The sequence below is a fragment of the Astatotilapia calliptera genome, chromosome 3 (assembly GCF_964374335.1).
Source record: "Astatotilapia calliptera chromosome 3, fAstCal68.1, whole genome shotgun sequence".
Classification (NCBI taxonomy): Eukaryota; Metazoa; Chordata; class Actinopteri; order Cichliformes; family Cichlidae; genus Astatotilapia; species Astatotilapia calliptera.
The window spans coordinates 80,439,127-80,460,409 of record NC_137424.1 but is presented as its reverse complement, the minus strand read 5'-3'; the positions used below and the strand labels follow the sequence as shown (position 1 = coordinate 80,460,409).

Sequence of the window (21,283 nt, the reverse complement as noted above, 5' to 3'; positions counted from 1 at the left end):
TTGCCTGCTAGCATCTTGCACCCTGCTGTTATGTGCTGGATTGTCTCTGGGGCATCTTTACACAGCCTTCACCTGGGGTCTTGCCTGGTGTGATAGACCCCAGCCTCTATGGATCTTGTACTCAGAGCTTGTTCTTGTGCTGCCATGATTAGTGCCTCTGTGCTGTCTTTCAGTCCAGCTTTGTCCAGCCACTGGTATCTACAGCCACTCCTCTATCTGCCGGTGGTACATACCGTGCAGGGGCCTGTCCTTCCATGATGGTTCCTCGTCTCCCTCCGCTTTCTTGGGTTTCTGCTGCCTGAGGTACTCACTGAGCACTCGGTCAGTTGGGGCCATCTTCCCAATGTATTCTTGGATGTTCGTTGTCTCATCCTGGATTGTGGTGCCGACACTCACCAGTCCCCGGCCCCCTTCCTTCCGCTTAGCGTACAGCCTCAGGGTGCTGGACTTGGGGTGAAACCCTCCATGCATGGTAAGGAGCTTTCTTGTCTTTATGTCAGTGGCTTCTATCTCCTCCTTTGGCCAGCCTATTACCCCAGCAGGGTACCTGATCACGGGCAGGGTGTAAGTGTTGATGGCCCGGATCTTGTTCTTACCGTTCAGCTGACTCCTCAGGACTTGCCTGACCCTCTGAAGGTACTTGGTGGTTGCAGCCTTCATAGCGGCCTCTTCATGGTTCCCATTTGCCTGCGGGATCCCCAGGTACTTGTAACTGTCCTCTATGTCTGCAATGTTGCCTTCTGGTAGTTCAATCCCCTCAGTTCTGACTACCTTCCCTCTCTTTGTTACCATTCGACTACACTTCTCCAGTCCGAACGACATTCCAATGTCATTGCTGTATAGCCTGGTAGTGTGCACACAGTCTTCATTAACAATCTGCAAAGCAACTGCAACATTCAGTTCACCAGCTTGGGAGTTTTTTTCCTTTTTCCTTTTCCAAACATAACACTTAACAAATGACTAAGATATATTTATACAACACAACATCAACAAAATCTTTATTTTAAAAGTTCTAGCTGAAACCAAACTTGTGATCGTATAGTAGCAATATTATTTATTTATTTTTCTCCTTTTTCCTAACCAACAACAACAATAACATATAAAAACAGCTTTTCTATTATAAAACAATCATCATTGTTCATCATTTTTTTTTCCTATACAACAGCATCAATTAAAACTTATACTTAACAGCGCCTACCTGGTACAAAGAAAACAGCACACAGTCTTCATTAACAATCTGCAAAGCAACTGCAACATTCAGTTCTGTTAAAAAGAATTAGAACAATCACAATCTCATAGAGAAGCATTAGAGCTGAGTGCAAGTCAAAAAGCACCCGACTAGCTAACGAGTATTAGCTTAGCATGCTAACTAAAAATGCTACTCGTGAATAAAGTTACTACCCATGCATCAAAATGCCTGTAACTTTCGGGATACATGCTAGTACTGCTTACAATCAAAATACATGTTGACAATTACCACTATGAGGGTGTTTTCATTAATACAATTACAAAATTGACAACAGTATCGCTCACTAGCACCTACCACCAGCTTGGGAGTTTTTTTCCTTTGCTGAGGCATGCGCTGTGCAGCAATTTGGAACCTTAACAGTTGCAGTTGCTGTGTTTGTCCACCAGGTGGCTCCAACTATTCACAAAGCACATCAATTTTGAGGAAATTCATTAAGCTATTTTCTAACTCTGTTACATCCACCCCCGCAGAATTTCACTCAAAATTAAAGATGCACAACCCACAGCATCCACCAAAATCAACAAAACAAAAGAGAAACCCAAAAGAAAACAGACCCGACATGGTTATATAGACACACCAACTCAAGAAGTATCCCCAAAAGGATGAAGCAGAGTGAGCGGCGCCAACTCACTACCAGCTCCTGGATGCAGGATGCCGTCTACACCCCACACAAACCATGCCCCACAGAAAAAGAAATGTCCCCGCATCGGGACCGAAGTTCAAACATGGTGGTGCAATGGAAAACCAGAATGGAACAAAGAATACACCAAACTGGAAACCACAATGTAGAAAATAAAAAAAACTTACTGAAAAGCCTGACGTAATGACTTAGAGACTTTGCCAATCATCTGACTTGCATCATTAACAACCTCTTGAGTGGACATTACATGGAGCAACCGATTGACTGGTTTGACAATGCGTCCAAAACGAGATCTGACTGGTTGTACATCGCCAGGACCAGAGTGGGTGGAAGGCGTGAGTTGTCTGTTCCCTCCCTGAGTGATAGTCGAGGGGGCCGATAAGCAGTCTCGTTCAGAGGTCACTGAACCGGCTTGATGGTGCAAATCACTCACACTCTCAGGCTCATCAGCCATGCTCAAAACATGACCAGAGGGCTCAGCGCCCTCACAGCTGTCCGAACGTGCAGCCGACAATTTGTCAACCCATTGCCGAGTTCTGTTCACAGAATCCCCACTCTCTGAGAAAGACAGCAATCCCGTCGCATCCATGGCATCGCCAGATCCAGCTTCAGAAGAAGACTGAAAGGTGCGATCTGCGTGACTGTCCACGTCCACAGGCAAGAAGTTAACAAGCATCAACAGGTTACGGTGCACAACCCTCTCCTGTCCAGTGATAGGATTCTTGATCACATATGTGTGAGTAGCAGGTTTCACACCAACGACAGTGTATATGGCGGACTCCCACCTGTCTGCTGTTTTTCGCTTCCCTCTCTCACGTCTGTTGGAAACCAGGACTCTATCACCCGTAGCGATCAAGTTCCCCTTCACACGGCGGTTATAGAGCTCAGCCTGACGTCTCTGTTCTTTGTCAACATGTCCTTGAGCAATAGCCATTGCCTCTTGAAGATCCTTTGTCAGGGACACCACGTAGCTATCATAACAACCGATTTCAGGATCTTTCAGTATGTTTTTGAACAGCACATCAACTGGAAGACGGGGGACCCTACCAAACATGAGATAGAAAGGAGCGTAACCTGTTGTCTCATGCACAGTACAGTTATACATGAATGTCAGGGTCTGGAGGCGCCGGGGCCAGTCGTGTTTCGCATCAGGAGGGAGGGCACAAATCATGTTGCCCAGTGTCCTGTTAAAACGTTCCACACTACCGTTGCCCATTGGATGGTACGGCGTCGTCCGAGACTTCTTCACACCAGCAACCCTGAGCAATTCGGCAACCAGCTGACTTTCGAATGATGCGCCCTGGTCAGAATGGACCCTCTCTGGGAATCCATAAATGCAGAAATACTTGTCCCAGAGTTGCTTCGCAACCTGTTTAGCAGACTGATCTCGGCAAGGGAAGGCCTGGGCCATCCTAGTAAAATGGTCTGTCACTACCAGCACATCAACAGGTTTCTTGTTAGAATTCTCCGCAGTCCAAAAATCAATGCACACAATTTCCAAAGGTGCAGATGTCTTGATACTCTCCAGGGGTGCCCTCCCCTCAGGATCAGCTGCCTTACCAATGACACACCGCTGGCATTGTCGCACATAATCCTTCACATCTCTGTCAATGTGCGGCCAAAAGAACCTCTGGCGGGCCAGACACAAGCTCCTAAACTGCCCCTGGTGGCCAGCATTGTCATGTGTGCCCTGGAGGACCTCGGGTTTAAGGGCATCAGGAACAACAAATTGGTATCTCTTCTTCTTGGAGACCTGATCCCTAGATACTCTGTAAAGGACACCATTACACATCGTCAGTTTGTCCCAGTGTTTAAGGTACCTAATGACCATGGCACACTCACTGGATCTTTCCCTCCGGGAAGGTCGACGGCCACGTTCCACAAAGTACAGCACTCTGGAGAGGACAGGATCCCTCAACTGCCCCTCACGAAGCTCACCCTCAGAGAACACAGGTTGAGCATCCGTTGCAGGGAGAAGTAGCTGTGGAAGCTGTTGGAGGATGTCAACAGCACGCGTTCTGGCACCCGACTCCCAAAGGGTATGTGTCTCAAAGATGGCAGAGACCTCTTCTTTAGTCAAGGACTGGTTCTTAGCATGCACCGACACATTAGGCTCCTCCTCGACCTGGCCATCGAAGAGATGTCGACTGGAGTTCGACTGTCGAAATGCCTCCTGTACTGAGCCAACAGAGATGGGAAGAGCTTCTCCAACTAGGTTGCTATAGGGACAGCAGAGCAACCTCTCTCCGACAGCCAACTTCACAAACGGTCGACGGCTTAGTGCATCTGCGACAATGTTCTTAGAACCAGGGACATATTTGATATCAAACTCGTAAGATGCCAGCTTCGCCACCCACCGCTGCTCAAAGGCGTCCAGATGAGGTTTAGTCATAATGTGTGTAAGTGGATTATTATCAGTCCACACCGTGAAGGCATGTCCCTTGAGCCAGTGGCTGAACTTGTCACACACAGACCATTTCAACGCAAGGAATTCAAGGCGATGAGCAGGGTACTTACGCTGGGCACGGGAAAGGGATTTACTGGCAAATGCAACTGGTCTAGCCACAAAATCACCTTCCTGAACTTGTGAAAGAACTGCTCCCAGCCCATCCAAGGAGGCGTCGGTGGACAAGACAAAAGGGCGAGCAAAGTCAGGATGGGCCAAAACTACTGAGGACACCAAAGCAGCCTTCAGATCCTCAAATGACTGTTGATGATCATGTGTCCAGTCAGTAGGTGTCAGCTTCCGAGATTGCATAGCACGGCTCACACGTGCCCGCCCCTTGCGCTTCTGCTTCTGGCCAGACAGAAGGTCAAAGAGGGGCCTTGCCAAGGCAGAGCAATTGGGCACAAAATGCTGGTAATAGTTCACCATCCCCAGAAATGATCTGACACGGGACTGTGACGGGGTGATCCCATCAGGCTCCATTAGGTCCGCAATGGTCATATTGCTGACAGCCTCGACCTTAGCAGGATCTGTGGACACACCAGACTCATTAATGATGTGCCCGAGGAATTTCACCGTCCTCCTGAGAAGCCAGCACTTCTTTGGGGCCAATTTCAGGTTGTGTTGGCGAAGTCGGCTGAAAACCATTTCCAATCTCTCCAAAGCCAACTGCTCAGATGGTGCAAAGACCAACAGGTCATCAAGGTAGCACAGCAGGCTGAGGAAATTTTGATCGCCAAAAATGCAGGTCATCATTCTCATGAAGCTGGCTGGGCTGTTGCACAAACCCTGAGGGAGGCGGTTATACTCGTACAAGGTCAAGGTCAAGGTCAGATTTATTTATATAGCACATTTCCAACAGCCGATGCTGCACAAAGTGCTTAACAATAACAATAAAATTAAAAACTACAGTGTAATACAATAATAACAATAGAAACAATAAAATAGAAGAATTGAAACAATACTAACTAATTCAGATAAATCCAAAATGCTTGGGTCATAATGTGTTAAAAGCCAGAGCGTAAAAGTGTGTCTTTAGTAAAGATTTAAATTGCTCAAGAGTTTGAGCAGATCTAATATTAAAGGGGAGACTATTCCAAAGTCTGGGACCTGCCACAGAGAAGGATCTATCACCACGAGATTTGAGGTTAGTCCGTGGAATGGACAACAATAGTTTTGAACTAGATCTCGTGGGTTTTCCTGGAGCATAGGCAGAGAGGAGCTCTGACAAGTAGGGGGGGGCTCGGGCGTTGAGTGACTTAAAAACAAAAAGTAAGAGTTTAAATTGGATCCTGTAGGGGACAGGGAGCCAGTGTAAAGAGGCTAAAATTGGGGTTATATGCTCTCTCCGTTTGGTACCGGTTAGCAGGCGAGCAGCAGCATTTTGAACCATCTGAAGGCGATGGATGGTGGCATGATCTAGGCCATAATACAATGAATTGCAGTAGTCCAATCTGCAAGTAAGAAAAAACCCATGGGTGTTGTGAATGCAGAGTATTTGCGATCCTCCTCATGTAGCGGCATGTTATAGAAGCCAGAAGTCAAGTCCATCGTGCTAAAAAACGCATTGCCACCAAGGGCTGCCAAGCAATCAGCTTGATGTGGCAGGGGATGAGCGTCCTTTAGCGTCCGCCTGTTGAGCCATCGAAAATCGGTGCACACTCGCAAGTCGCCATTTCTCTTCCACACAAGGACAAGAGGTGAGGCAAACTCGCTAGTAGACTTCCTGATTATGTCTCTCTCCTCCATCTCGTTAAGAACCTGGCGGAGCTTGTGGTATTCGGCAGGAGGCACACGCCTGTAGGGGAGACGAAATGGCCTGTCATCTGTCAGTCGAATCCTGTGTACAAATGGCCTGTATTTATATAGCGCTTTACTAGTCCCTAAGGACCCCAAAGCGCTTTACATATCCAGTCATCCACCCATTCACACACACATTCACACACTGGTGATGGCAAGCTACATTGTAGCCACAGCCACCCTGGGGCGCACTGACAGAGGCGAGGCTGCCGGACACTGGCGCCACCGGGCCCTCTGACCACCACCAGTAGGCAACGGGTGAAGTGTCTTGCCCAAGGACACAACGACCGAGACTGTCCGAGCCGGGGCTCGAACCGGCAACCTTCCGATTACAAGGCGAACTCCCAACTCCCAACTCTTGAGCCACAATCGCCCCGAATCCTGTGTACAAAGCCCTTAGCCTCACCACAGTCCAGATGATGGCGAGAAAAGACATCTTGATAATTGACCACAAGGTCAGCCAACTTTTCTTGCCAGTCCGATGACACATCACAGGATTTCAGGTCCAGGTCACCCAGGCCAACACGGTCCAGCCTCTCCTGTACAGTACCAACATCCACTGTGGGTACAGATGTCCCAGTGGGCTCTGTACGAGTAGACTGTTGACTGAGCTCTGGAACCTCCATATCCTCCAATGCAAGGCAGGTGTAGACATCAGCAAGCTTGGCATTCCTCCGCAGAATAACAGGGTTGTCTGTGACATTAAGGAGCTTGAGTGGGACCCACCTGTCTCCCCAGAGAGGAGTCACCACTCTAGCGACCATGATGCCCCTGGGTGCAGAGCGAGAGGTGGTTGGCTCAGTAACTACAGTAGAGCCGGGAGATATCTTAACATCTTTCGGAAGTTTCCCCCATACAAGAAACTCACTGTTACCTGGCAGGGTGACAGCCCTGTTGCACCTGACTGTGCCCACTTTGTCTGGTATCTCAGTACCAGACCAGCGTTCCAGGCCAGCAAGCAGAGAGAGGAACTGTTCAAGTTCCTGATGCCCTGAACGCGACATCGAAACTGCCTCCCAGTAGCTTGCATCTTTCTTGAACTGACGGATTAAATGTCTGATGACATTCGAGCCAACTATTAAGTCATCTTGTTGATTCTCAACAACAAAGGTTGGAACCAAGATACGACACCCATACACTTCCATGTCAAGCTCCACCACTGATTTAGGCTTCACTCGTACACCACCACAGCCAACAAAAACAACAGTGGATGCCCCCTGATTTCTCAAATCAATAGCACCAGCAGCAGCAAGCCTCTGCAGCGCTACTTCACTCAAAGAACAGGCCATTGAACCACTATCCAACATAGCACCAAGGGATGACTTGCCTCGGATTGTAACAGGAGTGTAGAACAGGCTGTCACTGCTGCTGATTCTCTGTGTGTCCTGAAAAATAACTCTCTCAGACTTGTCTAAGTCCTTTACATTGTCATACAGTTCTGCTGCATCATGTGTGTGGGAGTGTTCTTCATGACCTGTACAGCCTCCCTCAAAGCACAGGTCGTCTAGTTTCCCTGGGCATTGTCACCCGTAGAGGCCCCATTGGCACACGAGCGACGTGTGTGACCGGGCTGAAAGCATGTGAAACAGAGTCGGGCAAAGCGGCAATGGGACTGTGTAGTGTGGTCCTCCTTATTACAGACCTGACAGCTCCTGCCATTGAACAAAGGGGCCCGATTCTGTACTCGTCTGCCACCCTGCCGTGAGGGGGAATGTCCATCCCCAGCCTTCGCTTTATTCAACAGCTCCCTGAGCATCGACATCATCTCACCAAGCACAGCATTGTCGCTGGGCTGCTGACTGTGGGGGAACTGCTGCTCAGGAGCAGGGAGGGCAGACTGCTTCTGGTAATGCAGGGGAATAGTCTGGCATCTATTCTGAGTTGAGGTCGTCGGATTCCGTTCCCCATCCTGTGACAATAGAGGAGGAACAGTGGGACAGCTTGGAGCAAGAAACATCTGCTGCGTCTGGGACAAGAGAGGAGAGGGTGAGACAGAGGGTCCTACCCCAGGTGACGGGGGTGACGTAGGAAGCGCGTCAACACCAGAAGACTTCCTGTCATCGTTATTCAAGAGCTCAACACGCGTGTCATCACGAATTAGCGCTGCTGCATGGGCCTCAACCACGCGCACTCTCACAGAAGACACCCTCTCGCGCCGATACTCATCTATCCTCTCCTGAATCTCCTTGCACGTCCACTCATGTATCTGTTTGTACTTAAACACAGATGCGAGCTCAGGATCTGGGCAGTGTTTCACAAACATTTTAGCGCTCTCACCACCAATGTCCTCCATTCGCCTGCCTTGACGCTTCAAACCTTCCTCAGCCATATCAGCAGCCTTGTTGAGGCGTATCCAGTAATCAACAGGATTCTCCCTGTGAGAAGGCAGAGTTGAGTAGAAGTCCTGCAGGGGTAGGCAAGAGGAAGTGCTGCTGAAGTACCTTATCAGCATGTTGAATATGACATCAGGGGCGCAGGAAGTAATAAGCGCAGGATCACTTCTCAAGCCTATCTTAACTACATCCCTGGCCTTCCCCATTAGCCTCCCCATCACCTCCTCTGTCTGCAACGACACATCAAGACTCTGCTTCCTGATGTATGATTTCATCAACTCAACCCATTCAGTCACTGTGTACTTGTCTGTACCATCACCCCTGAAAATGACAGGTTCCCTGTCGGATTTTACAATAACACTGAATTGAGTGTTTTCACTAGGTGTATTCGTATCGCCACCCGAATGTGAAGTCTGGTTATGTGAGTGAGCATTATTTCGGTCGACATCACCAACAGCTCCACTAGACATAAGTCTGGCCGCAATAGATTCACCTATCTGTGAACCAAGTTGAAAGATCATGTCACTAAACTGGTTTAATGTGTCATTCCCATCACCGGGAGTGGAGTGACGTGCTTCGCCCCGCAAAAATTGCCCCACGGGAGACTCATCCGGATCTAAATCCGACCCAAAGGCTCCAACCCTCCCAGGCAACACAGGTGAAGCTCCCTCATCCCTCCCAACTGACCCATGTGACAGTAAATGAGCACGTGCTGCACCTCTACCCCGCCCAACAGAGGAGAGAACATTTTCACATATATCACTCAGCTGGAATTTGCTTGCCATATTAGCACATAAACAGAAAAAAAAGGAAAAGCAAGAAAAACAAACCAAAACAAAACGTAGACAATAACAAATATTCAGAGTTGCAGGTGTCAGCACAAGCAGTCCGGAGAGAGTCCCATCAAATCAAAGAACAAACAGTCCAGTACCTCAACGTAATTCACAGTCCAAGACGAGCAAAGGATGAATCTTTAAGCACAATACACTGCAACCTGGGTTGGAGATCTGCATCAAGTTGATCTCAAATCACAGAGTCACGGCACCAATGTAGCTGTTGCTGTTCTGAGAGTCTATTGTGCAAGTGGTGTGATATGCCCATGTAGAAAGGACAGCACTGCAACGCTGGACTTGCCCTTACTCTGGGCTCCCTCTTTATTCTGGCAACTGGTACAAAGAAAACAGCACACAGTCTTCATTAACAATCTGCAAAGCAACTGCAACATTCAGTTCACCAGCTTGGGAGTTTTTTTCCTTTTTCCTTTTCCAAACATAACACTTAACAAATGACTAAGATATATTTATACAACACAACATCAACAAAATCTTTATTTTAAAAGTTCTAGCTGAAACCAAACTTGTGATCGTATAGTAGCAATATTATTTATTTATTTTTCTCCTTTTTCCTAACCAACAACAACAATAACATATAAAAACAGCTTTTCTATTATAAAACAATCATCATTGTTCATCATTTTTTTTTCCTATACAACAGCATCAATTAAAACTTATACTTAACAGTGCCTACCTGGTACAAAGAAAACAGCACACAGTCTTCATTAACAATCTGCAAAGCAACTGCAACATTCAGTTCTGTTAAAAAGAATTAGAACAATCACAATCTCATAGAGAAGCATTAGAGCTGAGTGCAAGTCAAAAAGCACCCGACTAGCTAACGAGTATTAGCTTAGCATGCTAACTAAAAATGCTACTCGTGAATAAAGTTACTACCCATGCATCAAAATGCCTGTAACTTTCGGGATACATGCTAGTACTGCTTACAATCAAAATACATGTTGACAATTACCACTATGAGGGTGTTTTCATTAATACAATTACAAAATTGACAACAGTATCGCTCACTAGCACCTACCACCAGCTTGGGAGTTTTTTCCTTTGCTGAGGCATGCGCTGTGCAGCAATTTGGAACCTTAACAGTTGCAGTTGCTGTGTTTGTCCACCAGGTGGCTCCAACTATTCACAAAGCACATCAATTTTGAGGAAATTCATTAAGCTATTTTCTAACTCTGTTACATGTGCAATAATCACTGTGTAATATACTCACCCAAATGAGCAATCCTATTTATCCATATTGTATATTCTGTATCTATATACAGTGGGGCAAAAAAGTATTTAGTCAGAAACCGATTGTGCAAGTTCCCCCACTTAAAATGATGACAGAGGTCAGTAATTTGCACCAGAGGTACACTTCAACTGTGAGAGACAGAATGTGAAAAAAAAATCCATGAATTCACATGGTAGGATTTGTAAAGAATTTATTCGTAAATTAGGGTGGAAAATAAGTATTTGGTCACCTCAAACATGGAAAATCTCTGGCTCTCACAGACCTGTAACGTCTTCTGTAAGACGCTTTTCTGTCCCCCACTCGTTACCTGTATGAATGGCACCTGTTTGAACTCATCATCTGTATAAAAGACACCTGTCCACAGCCTCAAACAGTCAGACTCCAAACTCCGCCATGGCCAAGACCAAAGAGCTTTCGAAGGACACCAGGAAAAGTATTGTAGACCTGCACCAGACTGGGAAGAGTGAATCTACAATAGGCAAGCAGCTTGGTGTGAAAAAATCAACTGTGGGAGCAATCATCAGAAAATGGAAGACATACAAGACCTTACCACCTTGCCTTGGTTGGTGGTTGGTTGGTGCCTTACCACCACCACAGGCACCAACCACCTTGCAGCCGCAACACAGTGCAGCAGCTTCGTCAATGGAAATTCCTAACATGGTCCATTCAGACTCACTGTCCCCAGTCTCCCTCAGAATCCTGTTGAAGCTCTGCCTGAGGTGTGTGTTGAAGATCTCGTGGACCATGGCCTCTGCTAGCCATTCCCAGCACACCTTCACTGTAAGTTAAGGTGCGCCAGGTCTGTCCAGGGTCCTCCCCCACCACGTGATCCAACTCACCACCAGGTGATGACCAGTTGACAGCTCAGCCCCTCTCTTTACCTAAGTGTCCAAAACATGTGCCCTTAGGTCTGGTGATACAATTAAAAAAATCGATCATTGACCTGCGGCCTAAAGCGTCCTGGTGCTACATACACTTATGGACACTCTTATGTTCGAACAAAGTGTTCGTTATGGCCAAACTGTGATTTGCACAGAAGTCCACTAACAAAACACCATTCGTGTTCAGATCCAGGAGGCCATTCCTCCCAATCACACCCCTCCAGGTCTTGCTGTCACTGCCCACGTGAGTATTGAAGTTTCCCAGTAAAACAACTGAGTCCCCAGGCAGAGCACCTTCCAGTACCCCACCCAGGGACTCCAAGAAGGCTGGGTACTCTGAACCACCACTTGGCGCATAAGAGCAGACGACAGGACCCGTTCCCTGACCCGGAGGTGCAGGGAACAAACCCTCTCATCCACTGGGAGAAACCCCAACATATAGGCAGCAAACCGAGGAGATACTAGGATACCCACCCCAGCCCACCACCTCTCAACAGGGGCAAATCCAGACTGAGATAGAGTCCAGCCCCTCTCCCAGAGACTCATTGCAGAGCCCAAGCCGTGCATTGAAGTGAGCCCAACTATGTCTAGCCAGTACCTTTCAACGTCATGCACTAACTCAGGGTTCTTCCCCACCAGAGAAATGACATTCCCAATCGCCAGTCTTGGAAGCTGGGGATTGGTCTGCCAGGACCTCCGCTCCAGGCCGCCACCCAGCTCACAATGCACCCGACCCCTATGGTGCCTCCTGCGGGTGGTGGGCCTGCAGGAAGATGGGCCCATGTCCCTTTTTCGGGCGGTGCTCACCATGCCCCATGGACTAAGGCCCAGCGACCAGAAGGTCACCCTCGGGCACCCTCCCTGAGCCTGGCTCTAGCGCAGGCCACTGGTAACCCTATCCCGGGCAGGGTGAACTATTCCCTTGATGGTCTTCTAATAGGGAACAGTGTTTTTACAAAATCAAAAATCTCTATTCAGCAGTTGTTGTCAGGGTTTTGATATTTACACCGATTAGAGTTGCTTGTTGTTAATGTTCAGATATAAAGAGAATATTACAATAACAAGAGAATGTTAAGATTAGATAACTGACAGGATGTCTTTGTGTCAGATATGCTACCATCAGACCCCTAGGCATTATCAAGTAGAAGTTTTGCATTTCTTTAGATTAAAAAAATAAATAAATAAAACAACATTTATATATATATATATATATATATATATATATATATATATATAAAATTTTTTGTTTTATTTTTTTAGTGCAGAGCACCAGCAGGTTGCATTATGGGTTGGAATGTTTTATTGTATTATTCGGACTCTTCATTATTCCTCCACAGAGTGGACCAGGAGAGCTCAGAGGTTCCCAGTGGTCAGTCTGCCCAAAATCATCAAACACACCTGGACTCCATATTTATGGTCTGTACATGTACAACAACTACTTTTATATCTATTCTGTTCACAGTCATCTCCCAGCTGGGTTCTGGCTCAGAAAGTAGAGCAAACTTTCCTTTGAACTGCAAATACATCTGCAAATATCAAGCACTTCTCAGTATTTTAGAAAAAATAGTGAGATTTTGGCAGCTGCCCAGGCCAAAAACAATAAATGGATAAAATAACGTTTTATTTAGAAGTACTTTTCAACACAGTGAAGTAAACCTTACAAGCAACTAAATAATAAAATTACACTATGGCCAATAACACTTGAAAGATAAAATACTACCTAATACTATGTATTGTTGTCAGTGTTGGGGAGTAAGGGAATACATGTTTTGAGTTGAGCTGGTTTGAGCACGGAGTCAAGGAGGCCATTTACGCCATCTTAGAATGCTGTGATTACAGCCATTCCCCAACTCTCTGTGAATGGTACTCATGGCCATTGATCAGTGGTCTTTGATCAGTGGGTTTTGGTCAGTGGTTGTTGATCAATGGTCATGAGAATTTGCATAATTAAGATTAGGGAACTGACCTCCCAGCCCATTGTTCCTTCAGTGGGCTGGTTTCAGTCATTATGCAAATGTACGGTTTATAAAATTGAAACCTGCAGTCAGCTGAGACTGAAGAAGTCACTTGGATGAGTGACGAAACGTTTCTCCCACAAAACGCTACGTCCAGATGAACAGAATCAACTTTTGGAGATTTACTTTCCTGGATGATTGAGAATGCATCAAGATGAAGAGCTGTATTGATTTTGATCGACAGCTTCTTGATGTGAGGGACGCCATGCAATAGATCCACACCTCCAGTGAATGGACATGAAAGGTACCTCTCCAGCTCCCCTGCTTCTTGCTTTCCTGACCCCATGGATCCATCATCTTCGTCGAATAGGCTGCTGTTTGTGCTGGCCTCATCCATCTCTGTGTCTAGGTGATGTCTGATGAAGTTGAAACCTGTGAAAAGATGTATTGCTTTCAAAAGAATTAGGTCTGGTCATTATAGTGCTGTAAACACTGCCAAGCTGCAGATGTTTGGCAAGAAGATTTGATCCCACTGGAGATGTTTTTTACTAACTCTTGTAGAAAAGCAATATCCTGCACAAACAGTTTGCAATGAATTCCAGTTTAAGTTTAAAATAAGAACACGTGCAAGGCTAAGCAGTGCTAGCCAATGGATCCTCCTGTTTGGCTGTTACTCTGGGAAAAGACAAGAAAGACAGTGATGGAAGCCGTGACTGGAGCTGCGATGTAGCCTATATAATATTTATATTGTACGAACGTGATAATTATGTATATTGTAATAACGTGATATTATATTGTTCAAACGTGAAAGGTATATTGCACTAACATGATAGTATATTGTACAAACATGAAAAGTATATTGTTAGAACAATGTACTTTTCTATTTTTCTTTTGCCTGGGTGGCAGCTCTACGCTTCCGTATCCGAGTCTTTTCAATGTGGCCTCACCAAATTATTACGACTACAACAACCATGAAAAGAGTTGGATGGACACTGCTGCTCAATTGCAGCTGCCTGGTCAAAGTTTTTCATTAGTAATTTAGCAAAGTTGATGGTGGTGGTGTGTGTGTGTGAGTGAAAGACAGAGAGAGCGAAAGACAGATATTGTATGATAAGCTTCATGTTATGGACGCACAGTTTGAGCACTCAGGTCGCATCAGAGCAGCAGGCCTGCATCGTGACCTATGAACTTCTAACCCCTGCGATTTAATTGTACAGTTTGAGCAGGAGCTGAATAACGCGACTGAAAAAAAATCGCAGTGTTTGCCCAGCTTAAATCAGACTGTTTAAACTAAACGAGCTGCTGTTTCACATAATAAACCCTGTCACCTGCAGAAGTGCCTTCTGTTTTAACAGTTAAAGCAGTAGAGACAAGCTGTGTTAACATGTGCGTGGAACTCTAGCGTCATTAACCAGGCTATCTGTTAGCTTATAGCTCACGCTAGCTAACCAGCGAGCAGTTAAAAGGACAGCCGAAGCTTCACAAAGCAAACTTATCTCACTACAATGTAGCGCCAAAAATATGACTCCCAGCTTGAGCTCGACACAGCTGCTGTAACATAAGACTGACATCCAGCTAACCACAGCTAAAAAGATATTTAGAGGAAACTTACCGTTTCCTCAGGTTACACGAGCTGAGTTTTTTCACGCTGAAAGGTTGGTTTGTTTTGGCTCTCACTGAAGACATAGCTGTTGTGTTGTACTGCTTTTAAGTGAAACATTGTTTGTATGTGAGGAAAATGCTGTTCATCCTCTTCAGCTCTAGCGTTGACTATTGGCTCTGCCATGTGTTCATGTGTGTCATGGTTGCTGTGTGGCAGGCAAGCAGGAGTGGTGGACCCAAAATGCAGAACTCAAACACGGAAGTGAAACTAAAAGCGCAGCTTTATTGCTGGAGAAAAACATCGTACAAACTAAACTCACCAAAAGAAAACCAAAAGTCAGAACAGAGGAACTAAGGACTGAAACACTGGAAAAACTAAACTGGAGCAGGAGACTAAACACTAGGAACATAGAAGCAGAACACACAGCTAGTAGAGGGTACGACGCGACAGGGAGCACAGGAAAACACAGGGCTTAAATACACAGACGGCAGTAATCAAAGGATGAGAGACAGGAGGGGAACACACCTGGGAGAAATCACAGCTGACGAGACAGGGGAAACGTAAACTGAGCACACTCACATACGACACAAACCTTCACAATAAGACAGGAAACTCCGACACATGGAACCAGACAAGACATTGAACTAAACAGACAGATTCACAAACGGATGGGGTGACACCATAGACAGACAGATACAGACGCAGACTCAGAGGCAGATCGAATACAACACGTAGAACTCAAACAACAACAATAATCATGATAATAAACTGGAAAATGCTAATAATAAACTTAAAGCGCTGGGTCACCGACCCAGGACCATGACAATGTGTTTCTTCTTTCCGTGTGTCCACTACTTTGATACGCTTGGGTGGCTCTGCCCGCCACAGTTTCAAACTGGTCATGTGACTGCATGTCCACATCTGATTGGTAAAAAGGTTACCGGGAACTCCACTGGCAGCATGTTATCTAATGTGTTAAACGAATTCCATCCATCCATTCGCTTCCGCTTATCCTTTTCAGGGTTGTGGAGGGCGCTGGAGCCTATCCCAGCTGTCATAGGGCGAGAGGCGGGGTACACCCTGGACAGGTCGCCAGTCTGTCGCAGAGCCAACACACAGGGACAGACAACCATTCGCACTCACATTCACTCGCACATTCACACCTAGTGGCAATTTGGATTATCCAATTAACCTATCCCCACAAGCTGTATGTCTTTGGACGGCGGGTGGAAGCCAGAGTACCCGGAGGGAACCCACGCAAACATGGGGAGAACATCCAAACTCCACACAGAAAGACCCCGGCCGATGGTGGAATTGAACTCAGGACCTTCTTGCTGTGCGGCAAAACAGTGCTAACCACCGTGCCACCGTGCTGCTGCTAAACTAATTATTTTTTAAAAAGTAACGAGTCAAATTTTGCAAATGTAGCGGAGTAAAAGTACCGTTTCTTCTTTACAAATGTACTCAAGTAAAAGTAAAAAGTATTGTGCAAAAAAGGTACTTTAAAAGTACATTTTTTTCAAAAACTTACTCAAGTAAATGTAACGGAGTAAATGTAACTCATTACTACCCACCTCTGAGTGTGAGGAGGGAGAAAAAGGAAAAGTACGAGCTGTCACCCAGCAGAAACGGGAGCTGGAAGCATGTAAATATAATAATAACCACTGCAGCCAAAAAGAGTGCCTGATGAGCCCAGTTGTAAGTAATAATAATAATAATAATACATTTTATTTGAGGGCGCCTTTCAGAAACCCAAGGACACCTTACAAAAACACAATTAATAAAGGAACAATAGTCATAAAATACATAAAATAAGTTAAAATTACAAAACAGAGTGTGACAACAAATAAAATCAGCATTAAAGCGAATAAGCCAGTTTAAACAGATGTGTTTTGAGCTGTGTCTTGAATATAGAGAGGGAGTCAATATTTCTTAGTGCAGGAGGAAGAGAGTTCCAGAGCCGAGGAGCAGAGCGACTGAAAGCTCTGTTCCCCATAGTAATAAGGTGTGAGGACGGAACAGTAAGATGAATGGCAGATGATGATCTGAGAGGGCGGGAAACAGTGGTGATATGGAGCAGGTCACACAAATATGAAGGAGCAGATTTATGGATACACTTGTATGTAAGAAGTAAGATTTTAAAATTTATCCTGGCTTCTATGGGCAACCAGTGAAGCTGCTGAAGAACTGGGGTAATATGAGCACTTAGCGGAGTGTAAGTTATGACCCGAGCTGCAGAATTTTGAAGAAGTTGAAGTTTATGAAGGGACTTTTTAGGGAGACCAAAAAGGAGGGAATTACAGTAATCATTACGGGACGTAATAAGACTATGGACAAGGATGGCAGCAGCATGGGGAGTGAGGAAGGGACGGAGTCGGTGAATATTACGTAAATGGAAGTAAGCAGACCGTGTTATGTAATTAATGTGAGACTGGAATGAAAGAGTATTATCAAGTATGATACCCAAACTCTTAACCTGAGGGGAGGGAAGGGTGGGAGAATTTTCAACGTTAATGGAAAAGCTGTGGGGTTTGGTTAAGATAGATGGTGTACCAACAAGTAAAACTTCGGTTTTATTACTGTTAAGTTTGAGGAAATTGGAGGAGAACCAAGATCTAATCTCAATAAGACAGTCTGAGAGGGAGGTAGGTGGGAGGGATGAATTGGGTTTAGAAGAAAGGTAGAGCTGGGTGTCATCAGCATAACAGTGAAAATTTATATTATATTTTCGAAATATATAACCAAGAGGAAGCATATAAATAATGAATAAAAGAGGCCCCAATACTGAACCCTGGGGCACACCAGCAGACACAGGACAGAGAGTTGAAGAATGGGATTTAAGTTGGATAAACTGAGTGCGGTCTGAGAGATAGGAGGTAAACCAGGTAAGTGGGGTATGACTAATACCGATGGAAGCTAACCGGTTCAGGAGAATATTGTGAGAAATGGTATCAAATGCCGCACTAAGATGAGGATGAGGAGGATGAGAATGGATAGGAGACCAGAATCAGCTGCCATCAGAAGGTCATTGGTAATTCTTAACAGAGCAGTTTCTGTGCTATGATTGGGGCGGAAACCAGATTGAAATTGTTCATAGAGATTATGGTCATTAAGATGTAAATGAAGCTGGGCGGCGACAACTTTTTCAAGAATTTTTGAAATAAAGGGGAGATTTGATATAGGGCGAAGATTATCAAAGTTATTGGGGTCTGCACCAGGCTTTTTGAGATTTGGAATAACAGAAGCCTTTTTCAGTGCTTCAGGAACAATCCCAGTGTTCAGGGAGGAATGAATAATATTGGTTATGAGAGGTGCTAACGAGGGAAGACAGGCTTTAACTAACACAGTAGGGAGAGGGTCAAGTAGACAGGTGGATGACTTAGATTTTTTAATGAGATTAGATACATCAGTTATGGAGGGAAGAGTAAAGCTTGGGAATAACTGACAGGGAGACAGTGGGGGAACCAGGAAGTCTGCTTCAGAGTCAGGAGCTCCTAAAGAGTTAAGTTGACAGTGAATGTCCGAGATTTTACAAGTGAAAAAAGAGATAAGAGAATTGCAAAAATCAACAGAATACATCTGGGAGGGGAATGTGTCAGGAGGTTTTGTAATTTTACTGAACAACGAATAGAGGGACCTGGAGTTACCTTCATTAGAACTAATTAAACCAGAGTAGTAAGCAGATTTGGCTGAGGCAATGCAGTCCTTATAGAACAAAACATGATCATTGTGCATTTCTTTATGTACAGTAAGTCCGGTTTTCTTGAATAGACGTTCGAGTTGGTGTCCTTTAGCTTTAAGGTGACGCAGGTCGGAGGTAAACCATGGAGCTGAACGGGAAAATGAGACAGTTCGATGTTTAAGGGGAGCAAATATGTTAAGAAGGTTATGAAGGTTGACATTATAATGACAAACGAGTTCATGAGGGGTTGAGGAGCAGTGGATAGATGGAAGGTCATGGACAGCAGATGAAAAAACAGCTGGGTTGATATTACTAATTTTCCTAAAAGTGATATTACGAGAGATACAGGTTTTGGAAGCGGTTATGTTTGCATCAAAAGAAATAAACATATGATCAGACTGGGGAAACAAAGTGGCTTTACAATGGGTGGGGGTAATGCCAGAACAACAGACCAAATCCAGGATATGACCTTTGGAATGAGTAGGAAATTTTATGTACTGTAGAAGCCCAAAACTTTCCAGGCAGGAGGTAAAATCTCTGGAAAGAGGGATTTTATTATTGTCCATATGAATGTTGAAGTCACCAGCAATGATCAGATTTGGAGAAAGTACAGAAAAATGAGTGAGAAGAGCAGAAAATTCATTTAAAAACTCCTTGTTTGGCTTAGGTGGCCGATAAACAGTACATATGATGGTGGGGGTAGATCCAGGGAGCTGTAGTGCAGTGTATTCAAATGAATGGGAGGGAGGGGCAGAGACAGGGAGCACTTTCCAGTGCCTCCGGTGAATTATCGCGAGACCTCCACCCCTCCCCGAGATGCGAGGTTGACAGGTGTAAACAAACTCAGATGGAGTAGAGTCGTTGAGAGAAACAAAGTCATTAGGCAGTTGCCATGTTTCAGTCAAACAAAGAAAGTCCAACTTACGATCACAGAGGAGATCATGGACGAGATGTCCCTTACCAGTGAGAGAGCGGATGTTTAATAGACCAAACTTGATGCTGGAGTTACCATGCCTGATAGTAGGCGTAGTTGATCTAGCCAGGTAGGCCAGCACACTGTGGTCAATAGCCCGGTCAGTCTTGCAGGGAGGACGACGAGTTTTTGACCAGATGGAAAATATTGAGTTAGTGTCACTGATGTTGAACTTCCGCCGAAGCCCTCGGTGGATATACCTGCGGCGGGGCTGGAAGGTGATGTCCGGGTAGAAGTATAGAGCCACCGGTGGAGAGATAGCCAGGCAAAAACGGAGCCGTAAAAGTTCCGTAGCAGAATACTGGAGAAGAGCTGTCGCCGGGTGATGAATGATGGAAAAAAAACCCCCAGGTGAGCACGAGCCACACCAACACCCTGTGGATCCGCATCTTAATCAGGGCCGAGCACTGAACACAAACGGAGAGACCGCTGATAGCTGCAGCGCAAGCAATAGAAGCCCGTAAATATTGCGAAAACAAGTTAGATACTTGATTTAAATTGTCGTCAGCAACTTCAAAAATAAGATAATAAGATAAGATAAGATAGAAATAAAAATAACCGGTGAGCAGCGGCAGCCAGGCGCGCCAGCGTTCACTCGACCGGAAAAATAAGCTATTAAGACTCGACTGTACACTGTGTTCCTGTTTTCCTCTGAAATAATTAGTTCAGTTGAAGCAGCCTTTCAACGCCTTTCTCTGTCTCTCACTAGCAAACTTGACCCAGACAACAAAGTAAAGCTGGGTTTGGCTACGAGCCGCGGACCTTCAGTAATAGTAATAAATCACATTCATGTAGCTGTAAACAGCATGATAATATTTATTTATTTATTTATTTTGTTTCACACATGGTACAGCAGTAATTCATTTCCCATACACAACCTTCCTTTCAATTAAAGTAACACTGTTTCCATGCATGAAAAGGAGCAGGAAGAAGAATAAATTCTTATTAACACGTGACCCCTATCTGTGACAATACAAGTAGGCAACCAAAATTACACTCTGACAATATTCTGCACATAACAAAACAAACCAAACAGAACAATATACTCAACAATGAGCAATACCACTAAATATCAAACTAAAAGGATAATTTTTTCTACAATTAAATTATGTTATTTTCAACTTTTTCATACTGGTTCATCATTTTATTCTTATAGCAGATTTTAAATTGAGAAACATTTGTACAACACTTAAGATGATCATTGAGAGAATTCCAGTTTCTTATGCCTATGACTTTTGGACACATTTGCCTTTGTGTGGTTCGAGCAAACCGATGGTTAAAATAAAACTTCCTTCTGCCGGTCCCATTTTCCAAACACAATACAAATAAACTTTGTAACTTAAGAGGTAGTGTTTTATTTTTTGCCCTAAACATAATAATCAATGTCTGTAATTTCACTATATCTTCTAGTTTTAATAATTTCGATTTTATAAACAAACTATTAGTGTGTTCTCTATATTTAACATTATGCATAATTCGAAGCGCTCTCTTCTGTAATAAATTTAATGGTTTCATATTAGTCACGTATGTATTCCCACATACTTCAACACAATAACTCAGATAGGGTAGAAACAATGAAAAATATAATATTCTCATTGTCTTGTAATCTAATATATATCTTACATTACCCAGGATA

The 21,283-nt window shown here is 44.8% G+C and overlaps 3 protein-coding genes across 3 annotated transcripts in view; 1 reads left to right on the top strand and 2 right to left on the bottom strand.

The window, feature by feature from the left end:
- LOC145423547 (uncharacterized) overlaps positions 1-21,283 on the bottom strand; it is a 170,516-nt gene that overhangs the window by 21,731 nt on the left and 127,502 nt on the right. The window lies entirely within an intron of this gene.
- LOC145425933 (uncharacterized) lies at positions 7,424-10,503 on the bottom strand. Its single transcript, XM_080299427.1, has 2 exons — positions 8,141-10,503; positions 7,424-8,044 (listed from the first exon to the last, which is right to left on the bottom strand). The coding sequence occupies exons 1-2, from the start codon at positions 9,251-9,253 to the stop codon at positions 7,640-7,642; spliced, it is 1,518 nt and encodes a 505-aa protein (XP_080155553.1). The 5' UTR covers positions 9,254-10,503; the 3' UTR covers positions 7,424-7,639.
- Positions 12,699-21,283, top strand: part of LOC113029868 (protein NLRC3-like) — a 30,954-nt gene continuing 22,369 nt past the window's right edge. Inside the window, exon 1 of the mRNA XM_080299413.1 lies at positions 12,699-12,850. Coding sequence (XP_080155539.1) covers positions 12,719-12,850 — 132 coding nt within the window. The 5' untranslated portion in view covers positions 12,699-12,718. The remainder of the gene's footprint in view (positions 12,851-21,283) is intronic.

What these genes read in the sequence shown, in the direction of transcription:
- LOC145425933 (XM_080299427.1), bottom strand. Translation starts at nt 9,253, where the DNA reads ATGGCAAGCAAATTCCAGCTGAGTGATATATGTGAAAATGTTCTCTCC. An exon ending in CGTCACCCCCGTCACCTGGG is followed by an intron (nt 8,045 to 8,140) that starts GTAGGACCCTCT and finishes CTATTGTCACAG; the next exon opens with GATGGGGAACGGAATCCGAC.